General features: G+C 47.3%; 1 protein-coding gene across 9 annotated transcripts in view; it reads right to left on the bottom strand.

The window, feature by feature from the left end:
• The window catches only part of FRMD5 (FERM domain containing 5), a 302,761-nt gene that overhangs the window by 85,158 nt on the left and 201,232 nt on the right, over positions 1-16,371 (bottom strand). For all 9 annotated transcript variants that reach the window (XM_073304542.1, XM_073304538.1, XM_073304544.1 and 6 more), the window contains exons 3-4: positions 10,991-11,033; positions 9,731-9,809 (exon numbers count right to left, since the gene is read on the bottom strand). In XM_073304542.1, the coding sequence (XP_073160643.1) occupies positions 9,731-9,809; positions 10,991-11,033 (122 nt within the window). The remainder of the gene's footprint in view (positions 1-9,730; positions 9,810-10,990; positions 11,034-16,371) is intronic.

Below are 16,371 nucleotides of genomic sequence, written 5' to 3'. Positions count from 1 at the left end.
AATCCACCAATTGTGATGTCCGATGCCTCATGCAGATTCCCAGCAAATCTAAATCTGCCCCACGTCTGTGCAATGGTGGGACCGCAGAAGCACTCAGTCAGTCAGTCTCTTTTGGGTTTCAAGTACAGGATCTGTATCGAATTATTAGATCATCAAAGAATAGTGGAAAGAAGTAGATATGGGTGAACTAATTTGGCCTACTGCCAAACACACATGAACATGGAGGGCAAAAGTTGGACGCAGACAAGAAGGTTATTGTGTTTATGCTCCACTAAGGAAAGAATGTGAAAAGGGAAGCAGACAGCAGGAGAGACATCTAATGGCAAGGTAGGGTGGAAAATGGAGCAGAGATTGGGGAGAGTGAGTGACAAATACAGAGACGCTGAAAAAAAAGCTGAGAAAAAGCAAGAACCTTCTGAATAAAAAAAATGTAGCACGTGCACCATGGACGGAGCTATCTGGCTTCCAGAGAGTTCTTCAGTACCTGATACAAAGCTTTCCCTCACCTACAGATATGTGTTGTACAAAAACTGAATCAACCTTGCAATAAAGCCCTGAAGAAATCATGGGTTTAAATTAGGGAAAATACATTTGTGAACTTCGTCTGGTTTTGTGAAGTGCAGCAAAAGGTTTCAAGAGGTCTCCAACACAAGGAACTTGCAAATATTCCACCGTCTGTAGAAAACACCCAACTCAGCCAGCGAAAGGAAATTTCCAAGAGAAGGGCTTGTGTTCTGGAAATGTCGTTTCCTTTAAAAATGTAGTGAAGAAAATTATGCAGTTTTCTGAACTAGAGAGTTTCCTCTGTCACAGCTCAGCCACTCCTCCTATTGCCAATTTTCTCTTCAATCAGGAACTTTTAAAGCTAACTTAACTCTGAACTCACTGAAGTTTTTTCCTGATCTCAGCACCAATCAATACCTGAAGTTTCTTAGGACCAGCATCACTTATCCCCCCTGTTGATTACTTTCTAACGGATTCCCTCTGTCCGTCTCGCCAGCGCGTTGGGACTGGAACACGGACAAAGTGAACGACAAGTGACCCCCATGCCTAAGAATAGCTTTTTCGTCCATGAACCCCCCCCCCCGGGCTTCCTTTGAATTCTTCTGCCTGGGAGAAATGCATGTCACTAGACCCCAAAGACAGTGGGAGTGTGAGATTTACATACCTGTAAGAAAGTAGCTATGCCGACGGAGCAAAAGCTGTCATCAAAACATGCGATCACGTGATCTTGGAAATAAGCCACAGTCTGTCTGGTTCTAGACTCCAAGTAACACAAAGTGCTACTGCTCCTCCCTCCCCCACCCCCTGATTGCTATATTAAGTGCAAGAGGTTAAATCTTCAGTGGCCTTAATTGGCGAAGTTTTCACCCCGCCCTCCCAAAGCAGAAATCTGACCTGCATTTCAATTCTTATTATACCTGACAACTGCAGATGTTGTGCTGATCTCGCATTACAGAAAAGAAATAGAATACCGAAAGAACAGCTTAATGACCATGCCCACCTAATAGCGATCGCTGTTCAGAGAGATGTCACTGGCCATTTCACATTTAAAGTGAGACCTAATGACTGCAAAATTTTGCAGTTGTTAGGAGTTAACATAAAATCTGCAAATCAAATAAGTGGCTCTTAAAAAAGAGCAAACACATGCATCTGTCTGAGATCTATGCCTGGACACTTCTTTGTTTCTTCCCAAATGTACCTGGAACAAAAACCAAATCAATTGTATCTGGGAAAGTTGATTCGGGGCACCTTCTTATAGAAGCAGAAATGCTTGTGTTTTGGATATGAAGTTATTTTAAAACAGGCTCAGCAAATAAGAATGGCCTATTTACAAATGATTGATTTTGTGCTCATCTGACTCGACTATGGGGGCTGGCAATCAGGTTCAGAAAGAGTTGCTCATGTATTCAGGATACTAACTTCTCAGACTTTCAGATAAGAACTATGGGTTTTATTTGTCTCTCCCTGAAGCACAAGAAAAGCTTCCATTAATTCTGAACATTATCAAGAAAGGCATAGAACTCCAGAATCCCTCTTCCTATGCTGATCTCATCTTCTATTGTACATCTTCTGTTTTCTAACCCATCCTTCTAAAGAAAAATATATTGAGTTTATTAATACAAAAGCAAAAGGTACATAATCCTGCGCCCAGAAGTATTTCAAATACACCATATAAAAGAGGGCAAAATCCCAGAGTCCATCCAACCAAGGTCCTCGCTCACCAGACACCAGAGAAAGAGCACATCCAAGGGATGGTATGCAGTGGGCTGGACTAGAAGACCTCCTGAGGTTCCATTCAGCCCTACACGTCTATGGTTCTATGAATGCTGGAATATATTTAGCCCTTCCAGAAAGCCTACTTAATTCTGGAAGAACTTAGTTTTGATCTTGACTATCCATCTTTGATGTTTAAAGACGTACAGAGAGGCCTGTGCAATATGATTCCTCAAATGCCAGTGGGAAAAACATCAGATGGCAGAGGGGACCAGCAGAGGGATTTAGAGCCTTCCACCTTCAGGTCACTGAGCCTAATCAAGCCCACGTCCGTGACCACTGAGCTTTGTCTCCACCTGGCAACCATGGAGGGCATACGGAAATAAGTCTTGTGGTCTTGTAATTTCTAGAAGACATGCAGCTACCTCACTCAGCAACTGCACGTGATTTGAGGATACAAAGGGGAAACAGCTTGTGCTGCTGTCCCTGGTTTTACTCCATACAGAAATGGAGGCATTCGTTCGCCAGGGCTGTCAATCTAATGCCTTTAATTAGCACTACCTTCATCTACAAATTAAAAAAGCAAAGGACCCCTCATCAATCTATTACGCCAGCAGTTAGTAAACAACTTTTCTAATCCCAGCATCACCCTCCCCGCCCCGTGTCCTCTGCTCCATCAGCAGTCTGTTGACCATCACCTGTGGCGATTTCAGGTTCTTTTACAACATACACATGTAGGACAAGAAAATTAGTCAATAAGGGCTACTTCTAAAGAATAAAAACCGGTACTCAGGTTTCATATGCAAGAGTTAAAAGCTGATGGGTGCAAATTGGTAACTGCATAGCAAAATATGCATCTGAATGCACAGAATGGGTGTCTTCACACGCACCCATCTGCACGTACAGTGATCTATTTGCAGACACCTGATCACATTTGCATACACAACTTAACATGTCATTTTGCAGATTTGACCCTCAACATTTTTGTTTCCTTAGGTCCAGGAAATAAATACATATCTCCACAGAATACTCTGATCACTGTCAGGTAGATTGGAATAGACTCGTGCCCCAGTTCTCTTAAATTAGGTTTGTTTCCCAAAATGTTTGTCTCCTTTTGACTAGATCTGGGATGTAGTCAAGAAAAACTCTCTCACATTTACTCTTTCAAATGTTGTTTCTCCAATTTATAAACCTGTGTTCAGGATTTGATTGCATTCACTGGCAGGAAATCATGAAATTAGGATGTTCAATAAAGTTTACAGAAGCCTCACTATAACAAATAAAACAAAACTATTTCAGCCCCAAAGGGTATGGTATGAAATGGGCCCAGAGTATGTAGAAGCCATTTAAACACGAAATTGTCCCCGTTCTCTTTAGCCAGCAGATCTGTAATTCAAGTGGACACATCCCCAACCCGTACTTCCCATTAAATAGGTTTGGATCCGTGTGATCAGTCTGGCTGTTTACTTGTGTTCTGTAAACGATTAAATCATAGCAGCGACTGATGGTAGCTTCTAAGGTTCAACTTCTCATCTGTACCAGTCAGCTGAGAACCCAGCTGTTCCAAGGTGCCACTGACCATGGAAACGCTGGCTGTAGCCCGGATCCAGCCGTCTCTGGGTCATCATCTCCTTACCCCAGAGCACAGGACAGGCACCTTTACCCAAGTTTAATTCAGTACTCGCTCCCTTGATAAAGGAGACCCCCGGCTTTGCAAGCGTCCATGCCTGGGTCCAGAGAGGCTTGCTTTGAAGCCTTCGCCAGCTAAGAATGTTCTCCACACCCGACTCTTTCCATATCACCTCTGTCACAGCGCACCAGTGCAGGGAATGTTCACACTCAGCCATGCACTGGAACCATAGACCAATATCCAGCTGATCTTAAAATTAACCACAATAAAAGTGAAATTAAACAGAGCTAAACAATAGATTCTGCAAAAGCTTCTGACACACTTTAGCAGTGCCCTGCCATCCCACTTCCACACTTTTGGTTCCTTATCCCTTTCTCTGAGATAGAAATGTTGTTGCATGCTTCAGTGCTTAAGATCCTAGTAGAAAGCGATGGAAAACATCTACTGTATTGTTGAGACCACCCCCCAGCAAGGACAGGGTCTAGTCTCCCACTAGCTGATATTATATTGATTTTACACGTTGTCTTAGCCAAACATTTCATGACGTAGGGAAAAAAGCGAAGTCTCGGGTGCTAGAATGCTGACACCAATTTCCCCTTTATTTCCAAGGAGGGAACAACTAGGCATTGGAAACAGCTTTGAAGATTTCTCACCTTTGCCGCAATGCAAAATATATTGTGTTGTTTACCTGAAACTGAAACATGTCTCACCAACGTCTCTATATTCTCTTTCCTGTCAACTTCACCCTCTCTCACGGCAAATCCTAATTCCTTTGGACACCTTATTTTCCAAACTTGTTAGGACACAGATGTGTGTTTGGAATTTGTTCTGTCTGAAAGAGTAATTACACTTTGGACAGAGTGGACAGTGTTGTAAACAACTCTACCCAATAGCTGCTTTTGGCAGAATTATTTGTTAATGATGCTGTTCTGTTCCAATGTGCTCAATTAACATTTGTGCTACCCTCCTTTCTGGAGAGCCAAGAGGATATTTAGCATATTAAACACTGCCTACTGCAAAGACCTCTTAAAAAATTAAAGTCATTTTTAATAAACTCCACATCATACTATACCTCCCCTCCCCCCACCTGAGATCTGCAGCACAGAAAGAGAGGAACATCCATTTCTCTGAAGATGACAAAAAGCATTCATCAAGGTCTTTGGACTAAATGTATTGCCTGGGAAGTGTCCAATTTACTGAACCCAGCTCTCAATTCCCCATCTCATTCTGCCTCAGCTCTGCTTTACAGCAGCCTTCTAAAAAGACAAGATTATAAGGCAGGAATCGAGCATCCGAACCATCTCAAAGCGCAGCACTGACAGCTGCATTTGTTTCGCGTTCAGGTGGTGGGACAGGCTTTTTGCCATTCCTTGACTTATTATCCATCTGCAGCATCTGGGAACAGGTGCGCCTTCCTTGTAGCAGGCAGGAAAGAAGAGTGGAAGGGACTCACAGCTGGCTTGCAGGCAAGTTAACACTGTGCAAGTGGCAAGGAGAAAGGGGAATCATGGGGAACAAATGTCAGAATTAGCCAGTTTTGGAATTGTTGTATTGGCCTGATAGCCGCGTGCTGTAACTTTCATTATTAAAACTGCACGTCTGGAAATTCTTCACACCCCAGAACCAAAGACATGCTCCTGAAACAAACCTGCCTGTTTTTCTGTTTGCTCCAGCTGGACAAAGGGCACAAACAAGGGTAGGGCTCCTACAATCACACAGTCTGGAATGGACACAGTCTCCTGCTCCCTCCCTGCCCAGCCAGTGCTCCTCTAGAACCTGTTCCCATCGAAATCAAGGAGAGTTGTGCCATTCGCTTCATGGAAGCAGGATTGAGCCCTTACTGCCTTGAGTGTTAGAGTTAAAGGGACACTGCCAGCTACTCATAAGCATTTCCCCCCTCTGCTTTTCCTATCGCTTCTTAGAAGCCTGGAAATAAACCAGCTCTCCCTCAATGCATACAGCGGACAAAGAACAAACATCTAGAGGGGACGTGCAGTGGAAATAAGCAAGTAGCAGGGCTGTTCATCTGGCTCCATCGTTTAAGCAGAAGAAGCAGATCAGTGCCTGCATTGGCCATCAATTTGCTGCAAACAACATACAAGGAGATAGTCAGGCTAACAGAACCAGCTATGAAAAGGTTAGACAAAGAGCCCTGGAGACAAATAACAAGCCCCGCTGGGGGCTCAGGAAGGGCGTGTTTAAACAGGTCATTAGATCTGGGAGTGAATCTTGAGTATTGGAAAGCAGGAAACACCCCACCCTCTTCGAAAAGGCAAAGAAACAAAGCAGGAAATCTTTGGTCCTGTGATTAACAGCTCTTCTGATGAGACCTTTGGAAAATGACTAGCGATGGCCTAAGAGATCTCTCCCAGCTCTGTCTTCTATGATGGACTGGAGACAACGGGAACCAAAGGTAGCATTTCCAAGAACACCACCTTGCGGTAGCTCGTGGCAATACGCTCCACTACCACAGCAAATTCTAGCGTGAAAAGCTCAGCTCTCTGGGTTTGGTGCATCGCAGCTACTGTGACCTGTTGTGTGTGAACAGAGCTGTGATGAATGTTCTTACACACATCCCAAGAGAGCAGCAAGCCAAGATGTGAAAGCGTTTGGGGGTGGTGTCAACACATGGGCAGCGTGGCTAACTCAGGCATGTTTCCTTTTCCATTTGCTAGCAAAATCTAGGAACAAATCCACATGCTGAGCCCCAAACCACCCCCCTTCTTGATGCCTACACGGACACGTGTGACAAATTCTGCACTCCCGCATGCAACCCGCTGGCATTAGCTTCCCCTCCCCTGTTCTGAAGTCACACCCAGCACTTCCTCACCTCCCTGCAGTCCTAATCACACCCAGCCTTTCACATTCAAGCCAACTTCATCTCTCACCGCTCTGCAAACTCCACCCCATTGCTTTTAAACAGTGGTGATAAATTCCAGATCAGCATTTAGTGCAATCGACCCCCTGCCAAAGACCCGTCATCTGAACGGGATGTCACAAGCGAATCTACTGTTACCTGAGCAGTATTACAAATGAGACATTGCAGCCACCGAGCCAGATTGGTCTTCCAGACGCAAGAGAATTTTAATATTTATGGCCCACCTAGAATCAGGCACATTTTGTACAAAGAGTCAACTAAGTTCAGATAAAGCGTGACTGTCTAAAGATGACTGTGAATTACCCCTAAGAGAATGTCTGGCAGCCAGCAAGGCTGGATGGGCAGCTAAAGTCTAAGTACTGAAAACAATTTAAAAACAATCAGGCTTCAGCCAGCTTAGTTACATAAATACAATACTTTTTTACGGGGGAGTTCATGTCGGATTGGCTGAGGCAAACAATAGGATTCTGCTCCGCCCCCGAAGTGAATCTAAATGCAGCATGTCAGGAACAGTGAGCAATTCAAACTCTAGTGCACCAACATCTACCAGGTAAAATGATTCAATCTGAATCAGTCATTGGATATGATAGAAACGGAGTTACCGTAATGGAATGCTGTCAGAGGATCCAGTGCCCTGCCTTGAAAATAAACGACTCAGCTTTACTCCGACACGCATGTAGCAGCGGGAGGGCATCACGCTCTGACAACATTCCAGCTCACTGAAATTCTCTCTGAAATATGCCTACCCAGCGCTCAGATTCATGGGGAGCTAGGGGTGGGGAAAATGTAAATCCCCGTGAGTGAGATGTTTCATATACTGGCATAGGGAGAAGGAGGACATTGGCTCTCCTGCCCTTCAGGAATGTTCATCATTCCCATCCTGTGGCCAGACCTTGTGGGAAATGCTGCTATTGTCCCATGACTTCATCAGTGTCCACAGGACAGGAATTCCCCCATCTGCTGTTCAAAGGCCACAGGCTTCTTACAAACACTTCAGTCCACCACTAGGCGCGTGAACCTGTGAGTGTCAAACACTCTGCTCCACAGCCAGGCATACCATGGAGACACAGGAGTAGCGGCCCATCAACTGTGCTGGGTCTGGAGCAAGTGGCTTCAGTCAACCCAAGAGAGGGCTGGATTCCCCAGATTTGATCCCGCTTAAACCTCGGGTTTCCTTCAGGTTTGTCCGAGCGAAGCTGAAATGCCAAACAAATCTCCGGATAAAACTGCCTAAATATTTTCTTTTCAGCAGCATTTTTATTCCTGGGACAAGACCACTCTGTCAGGGCTGAGTCAGCAGAGCCCAGGAGAGGCCAGCTCCACCAGCGACAGGAAAAGCATCCCTTCAATCAACCCCTGGTGGGAGTGCTGGGAACCTGCCTCCGCACATCACTGGTTAAACCTCGTGAGGTGTGGCGGGGCAGATGGGGCCCGGAAGGGGTTCTTAGCAGCCTTGACACAACTCATGCCTCATGCAGTGAAACTAGAGAGTTTCACATCCCCTTCCCTGGCTGTCACCTGGAGCCCTACCTCCTTCCCTCCATCGACAGGACTGGCACGACTCACATGGGATTTCTCCCCCCTCCCCAAACATATGTCAACCCCCTGTCCTCCACTGACCCGAGTGTAATCTCATGACCACTTGGCCTGCTCTCCCACCTTGAACCTCCAGGGGAACAAGTTGGACCACTGCACCCCACAAAGGACCATAAAGCACCCACTATTTAGGATCTGCAGGGAGGAGGAGGTCCTAATCTTAATCAGGTGCCCAAATATAGCTGGGTCAAACATTTCCATCACATCAGGTCACCCCCATACCCCAATGCAGCACAAGAAGAAAGATCCCACCAGTTCCTTCAATCACTGCAGCTTGGAACCACGCTCCCCGCGTTCTCACATTTACCCTACTGGCCAAGGCCATGCGCCTTCCCTCCTCAGAGCAGACGATGAACTGGGGACTGAACTAAGCCAGGGTTTGCCCACCCCCAGCAGATCAGCAGCTTGGTAGCTGTGTTCCACCATCCCAGTCAGTGAAGAGACCTTTGAGGGACTGGTGAATCGCCACAGATTCACTGTTGCTGTTCCAAACTACAGAGCAACGGAGTCACCTTTCAGCAGAGACCAACCGTGGCTAAATTCAGCCTCAAAGGTGAAAGTTACAAGGAACTGAAATACCCAGGGGTTAGACTAGAACCTGTTCTGCGATCATAGCTATCATAGTCACTGTGGGTATGTCTCCACTGCACACTACGGCCCAGTTCTGAGTCTGGTTTGAACCTAAGCCCCACTTCCATCCACACACAAGACAACCTGACTCAGGTCAGCAAGCGCTCAGGATCTGGGTCCTAGGACCCTGTTAGTGGGACAGGCCAGAGTCCAAGTCATGCTGTGAAGCCCATTTATTTTGCAGCATGGATGCACCTCAAGCCACAGACCCAAGTCAGGAGGTCTGTGCAGTGCAGTGTGGACGCATTAGCACGGCTGAGACACCTGGGTCCAGCATCGTAAGCCCAGATTTACAGTGCAGGGTGGACGCTTAAGTGCAGGCCTAGAAACACCGAGTCTGCAAGCCCCGCTCTCACAGACCCAGGTTTACAAGGCAGCGTAGACGGACCCTCAGGCTCCTGCTATAATTATGACATACACTCTAAGTGCGGTGTTCTGGCAACTCAATCTTCTTAACAGACTGTCGTGGAAGTTCAAGCTAGTGAGTTTAAATCAACAGCTAATGATAAACATCCGCTGTGGCGGGATGACTTTGCAAGTCAATAAAATGCTTCCAGTGTATAGTAACAGTATTGTCATGCTTCTTTATACACAAACACGGTGGGTCACACTGACTGGTTCTGTTTAGGAAAATCTGACAATTCATAGATGGCTCTGTAACTCACAACAGACACAAAACTTTTCAGGTTGAGAAGCTCCAAGCGTGTCTGACCTTTAACAATACCTTCTGGGAGCACCCAACGCAAACCCCATTCCATGGCTACTAGCTTCAGTCTTACCTGGTTATTTCCTCTTTCAGAGCAGCAGGGTCAGTGGGATAAAACTTCACACGAAAACACATGGTGAAGGGAGGCTGGGCTGCAGTGTAAAATGACAATGTACAGTCACCTGAATTGTATCCATTGAGAGCAAATACACCAGCATCTTCCTCAGCTATTAACTCAAATAAAGGAGCTATTCAAATCTTTTTCAGGACCAGATCTGGCTCCTCAGTTACATATCCCCCCAAAGCACAGACAGAGCATTCATTAACAATAAGGGCAGTTGTGATCACAACTCCCCATGCACCAAGAGAAAGAATGGGCCTCAAGCACCTCCCTTTGTCATAAAGGCAAAAGAATTCAATGGGAAAGCTAAAAGCCCTCCTTTGCCCCCGTTTTGCGCAAGGATTGTGGCGTAAATAGCAATCTAGAGTCCCCCAGTGTTTCTAGACACCTAAGAATACATGGAGAACACTGCTTGAAATCTGAATGGCCTGTTTATCTGCCCCCCCCATCCCTACCAACACAAACACAGTACACACACACACACACACCCCATGTACACTTTATAGGCTAGACTGTGAGCAGGTCTTCACAGCCACAGAGGGCGGGAAGCATCAGAAAGATGATCCTCACCCACCTTCACCTTAGCCAAGCAAGGGCTGCTCATGACAGCAGTCACTGTGCCCCCACACTTGGCTTCCACCCTACAAACAGGATGCCAAAGACAATGGAGGCGGACAGGGAGGGGATGGGGTTTCTGCCACACAATGCCCATGGCTCCTCCTGCATTGGCCCATGGAGCAGAGGGACAGCTTGGGGTGGGGGGCACGATCTCTAAAACACAACTCAAGGAATAACGGGGCATTTCCAAAGGGGGTTTTCATTGGGCTCCATGGCTGTGTCGACAGTACATGTCACTGTATCTGTTGTGTGGGCAAAACAGGTGGGCTTGCAAATTGTTATTTGCACCCCTGAATCATTTTTCCATGCAGTTACCTGTTTTGTTCAAGCAAACACAGATTTTGCATGTGCAAAATGGACATACTTACATTGGCACAAGAAGGGTGGCTTAATGAAAATGTACCCCAGAGAGAATTATTTCATTGTCAACGTAACAGAGATACTCAGAAGGGTACATTCGCTAGGTGATGCACAGGGAATAAGCCACACAAGTCAAGTTTCTGAACCAGAGGCAAATGCTTATAAAATTAAGGGGAGCATGCATAGTCTCCACAGGACATCTTCATACAGATGCACAGTAAATGCAATACTCACCTCTCATCTGCTTCACGACAGACTTTGTAAACTCCAACCAATGCTGAAATGAAAAAGAAAGATTTTTTTTTTAAAAAAAGGACCAGTAACAAATACCCTCACGTTCATGTTGCAATGCCTCCCCTTTGGGGTAAAAATAAAAGAAATAGAAAAAAACAGGTTGAAACAGAGGCATGTTTCTTTGAATGACCAATACGTGATACAGAGAAAGAGGTAACCATGCAGCAAGTTTAAAACGCGGGGGCCTGATATTCCACTGCCTCACATCTTCTATCGTTATCTACACCTGTGCAAGGCAGGCATACAACACGAACAGGCTGTACAGGTTTGCCATGGGTGTCAATAGCCAAACAAAGGGTAAGGCAGTAGGGTATCAGACCCTAACGTGTCAGACGCAAATCCCCATCACTACAACAACCAGCCACTGGGATCCTGAGTTTGTCAAAATACCTGGAATATTTTAGGAACATTTGCTCAACCAGCTGCGCTGCAAGCAAGGCTGAGAAAAATGCCTGATCCCTGGAATAACGAGAACTCATTCCTGCTCCCGTGGAAGCTCCTGAGAGTTCTACCACTGACGTCAGTGGGAGCAGGGTAAGTCTTCTTCTAGTCTGGCCACGTGCTCACAACGTAGTTCATGCCAGCTCACATGGGGGTGGCAAAATCTAAGAAATCAGTAGGTGAAACTGATACCTCACAACTGACAACGTTCCACCCAGAGCAGGCAGTGCCGCTTCCCTACGACCTCTGTGGGGCGACAGCTTGCAGTAGAAATGGAGTCGGAAGAGGCAGCCTCCGATACCATGGGCAGGGCTAGCAGACAATCTGAAAAGCCAAACCTCCATCCCACTACAGTGGGGTTTAACCCTGACAAGGACAGTACACCTGGAAGAGCCAGCTGCTGCTACGTGCTGGGACAGTTGGAAATCACTGGGCCCAGCCATGCGGGTCATATAGTCATGATGGGTGCCTCTGAGCAGGCCAAGCAAGGAATCCGCGACATGGCATGGCTCATCTGAGTGGGGCAGCAAGGACTGAGGTTTGCTCTGAAAGCTGTCCCACCTCCAGCTGCTATCCCAGCAAAGCACACAGCCCCTGGCTAGCCCGGTCACTCTGTCCTCAGACTGCCCAGACTCCTAGAACCCGCAGCCGGAGAGACTATTGTAAGCAGAGTCAGGATGAGCTCCACCCTGACATCTGGTGGTGAGGTGTGGCAAGTTGTGGAAAAGAACTTCAGGGGCCGATCTCATTTGCATAGGCACACCCACCCCACCTAGAATGAGTCCATAGCTGCCCAAATGGTCACTTTGGCTGCTGTGGGATCCCCAGTGTCTCTGTTATTGGGGCAGGAAGAATAAATTGTTATTACCCTGATTATGGGAATCAAGGACAGTGGAACTGTACTTGGCCTTTTGTTATGACGGAGGGACTCGCCATCAACTAAGTAGCACTCGCTAGGCAAGGGACATGGGTTCCAAAACTCTGTGAATTGAGAGAGAAGCTTGAGACAGGTATTTGTACCTGGTAGCGTGGGCCCCTTTGTGAGGGCCTGAAACACCAATTGCACCTCTGTCTCTCTCCACTGTGGAATGTCAGAGCTAATTTGGGGCCTATTAAGAGTCTAGCTACAGGTACTGTGCTGAATTCACTTTGGCCTTATGGTGCAGCAGCACTAAGGCTCCTGCTACTCCCAGCTGAAGTTACCAAAGAGCTGAAATCACTGTGCCAAGTAGTGGGGAGCCTGAAGATGCAGAGCGGTTTGTGAGACAGCTGGCGGAGTGGAGTGGTTTGTGAGACAGCTGGCGGAGCGGAGCAGCTTGTGGAGTGGATCAGAGTGAAGAGCTGTGGGGCAGTCAACTTCAGGTCATGTAAGGTGCCCCTTACCTCTTTCCCTCTCCACCCCACATTTTAACCCAGACTGGGGAGTAACACTCTGCAGATGAACTTTTGAACTCTGGAGCTGGACTTTTGGGGTGGTTGGATTTTTTTTTTGACTTTGGGTGATTTCTGGATTGCTAGACTCAAGGTTTGGGTTGTGGGACTCAAGAACCTGAGGGAAAGGATGTGGTCCAATTTGCTGGGGGGGGGGTCTTTGCTCATGGTTTGGTTGATGACCCCTAGTTGTGGTGTTTTCCCAATTTAATGCTGATGTCGTTTACCTCCTGTTATTAAAGATTCTCTGCTACACCGAGATGCTTGCAAGAGGGGAAGTATTGCCTTTTTGAGGCACCCAGGGGTGTGTGTAAGATTTTCCCAGGTCACTAGGTGGGGGCTCGAGCCAGTTTTGCATTTGCTTTGATAAGAGGGAACCCCTGTGTACTGAGCCCAGCCCTTGCTGCTATCAACTTGGCCTGGCAGAAGGGTTACACTATGACCGGGATGCAGTGGGCATTTCTGGCAGAGCACTCTGATGGGTCTGACTTGAACCACCTTATTTCCCAAAGGAAGACCCCCACCTTTGTTTAAGTTGTCCCCTCTCCGCTCCTTCTCAGGGCAGCACTCGCTTGGCTGCTCCCCCCGGGTCAGTTGGGGGGCATCCCCTGACCTGCAGTTTGCAGGGCCTCTGATCAGCACTAAATATGGCAGGGAATAAGATGGCATCAGTGGATATAAAGTGTCTCCCCAGCGTCAGAGTCTCTGTTTAAAATCCACCCTCTTGCACAGAAAAATCTTTCAAGGCATTTCCTTCCCTCTGGCGTCCTCGGGGGTGGGGAGCAGAGGAGTTGGAGGGAGAATTTCCCTCTCTCCCTAGTGTGTGACCAGCCAGCAGTTTCCCCTCTGCCCTTGCTCCTTTAGACCCCGGGAACCCAAGAGACCACGTTACATTTCTATTACAATTCTTGCTCTGCGCTCCGCCGAGATGGAGAAGGTTTGCCACACTTCCTCTCAGCTGTACCATTACATCTGACTAGGTATCACCATCTGTCATAAATATAAAGGGAAGGGTAAACCCCTTTGAAATCCCTCCTGGCCAGGGGAAAGCTCCTCTCACCTGTAAAGGGTTAAGAAGCTAAAGGTAACCTCGCTGGCACCTGACCAAAATGACCAATGAGGAGACAAGATACTTTCAAAAGCTGGGAGGAGGGAGAGAAACAGAGGGTCTGTGTCTGTCTGTAGTCGTCTTGGCCGGGGACAGAACAGGAATGGAGTCTTAGAACTTTTAGTAAGTAATCTAGCTAGGTATGTGTTAGATTATGATTTCTTTAAATGGCTGAGAAAAGAATTGTGCTGAATAGAATAACTATTTCTGTCTGTGTATCTTTTTTGTAACTTAAGGTTTTGCCTAGAGGGGTTCTCTATGTTTTTGAATCTAATTACCCTGTAAGATATCTACCATCCTGATTTTACAGGGGGGATTTCTTTATTTCTATTTACTTCTATTTTTTATTAAAAGTCTTCTTGTAAAACACTGAATGCTTTTTCATTGTTTTCAGATCCAAGGGGTTGGGTCTGTGGTCACCTATGCAAATTGGTGAGGCTTTTTACCAAACCTTGTCCAGGAAGTGGGGTGCAAGGTTTTGGGAGTATTTTGGGGGGAAGGACGCGTCCAAACAGCTCTTCCCCAGTAACCAGTATTAGTTTGGTGGTGGTAGCGGCCAGTCCAAGGATAACGGGGGTAATATTTTGTACCTTGGGGAAGTTTTGACCTAAGCTGGTAAAGATAAGCTTAGGAGGTTTTTCATGCAGGTCCCCACATCTGTACCCTAGAGTTCAGAGTGGGGGAGGAACCGTGACACCATCCAAGTCCATTTGAGTGGGAGCGTTTTATCTTGCCGGGTTAAGCAAGAACTCTCCCAGCCGGACAGCAGTCTCTTCTGCTGGCATCTCGAAGCACTTGCCGAGGTGAAGCACAAGATAGTTGGGAAATATTTCCCCTTGCTTTATTAGCTGCAGCATCCCAAGGTCAGGTGCAGGTTTCCATTTGCGACAACAGATCAGTCAGGTTACGTGTCAAACACATTAATCTTCGGCTTGGGCACCTTCCATTAGCTGGTGTCTGTAGCTCTGTATCACCTGACGGTCTGATTCCTTACAGAGCACAGCGAGCTGACAGGACCCTGTCAATGTCTAGGCCCATGGGTTACACCCACGTGTTCTAGCTGGACACGTGCTTTGTGTTGTGAAAACAGACATCTATCACTCCAATTCTGAATGATTAAAACCAAAGCCCAAAGTGGGGTACTTTTAGGCCTGGTCTACACCCAACATGTAGGTTGACCTAGCTACATTGCTCATACCACGGAGACGTTGTTAAGCCGACCTCAGCCCCAGTGAAGACTCCTGTTGATCTAGCTCCCGCCTCTCAGAGGGATGGAAGACACCCACAGGTTCAGCTGCAGCATTTCTAGCGTGGGCGTACCCTTAGTATCGATCCTGCACTATAAACATGTACACCAACACCTGCACGCGTGCTGTGACAAACCCCTCCCTATCTGAGAAACTGCCTCTTTCAAATCGCAGCGGGAGGATTTTGCAGCTACGCCCCAAGCCTGCTGGATCTCTCCCCCTGTCCTGCACAAACCCCTCTCTTTTAAAGGGATGATTCTTGTTATTTAACTGTGCTGCCGTGCCAGAGATACAGGCAAACAACGCTGGGATGTACGATCAGCTCAGCTGCATCTGCAAAATGCCTTTTCCCCTTGGCACTGCCTGGACTGATAGATTGAAATCCCCCAGCGTAAGCTGGGGGGGCAAAAAAAGCTCACCTTTCATTATAACGTGACAGAGCAGGTTACACCTGAGGCCTGTCTTTCCGGAGTGACTCTGACAGCACCTTCCAAAAAGAAGCCCGAGGTCCTTACTGCAGCAAGGGTTTGCTACCATCGCTGCTCAGGTCTGTGGCCCAACTTAAAGGGAGATGCAAGAAACGGAAAGATTTCCCTCGGCATGAAGAGGGGGCTAACAGATGCCTGGGGAGAGGTACCACCACATAGCAGAGGAAAATGACATCACAGCCGTCACGGGACAGGTCAGTGAACACAAAACATTGCAGGCAGCGTGAAGAACCATCCTGAGGAAACAGCAGGCCCGCCCCAGGAGCCAGGAGCTCAAAGTACACCGGCAGTGCCATCGCCGGAGAAGCCGTTCGTACGAGACATGCAGCACATGGCACACCCCAGCGAGGGCAGCACGCCGCCCCCACCCTTTCCTTGAGAGGGGCTCGAGCTCTTGGAGGCCTTCGCTGAGTCCTTGCGGAGGGAGAATTTCTTTGGGTGGCCAAGGGAGGAATGGGATTGCATGAAGGGAAAGGAAATGTCAGCAGCGCGTCAGGAAAAACCTTCCCCAACAGCGAGCGGTGTCTGAGATCCCCCAGGGAAGTGGGGAAAGTCCCATCACCTGGAACACTTCACACTGGATCAGATAAAAACCAGGACACCTCT

Source organism: Lepidochelys kempii, chromosome 10, assembly GCF_965140265.1.
Source record: "Lepidochelys kempii isolate rLepKem1 chromosome 10, rLepKem1.hap2, whole genome shotgun sequence".
In the NCBI taxonomy this organism is placed as follows: Eukaryota; Metazoa; Chordata; order Testudines; family Cheloniidae; genus Lepidochelys; species Lepidochelys kempii.
Note: the sequence above shows the minus strand (reverse complement) of the source record. Positions and strands in the feature narration are given on the sequence as shown.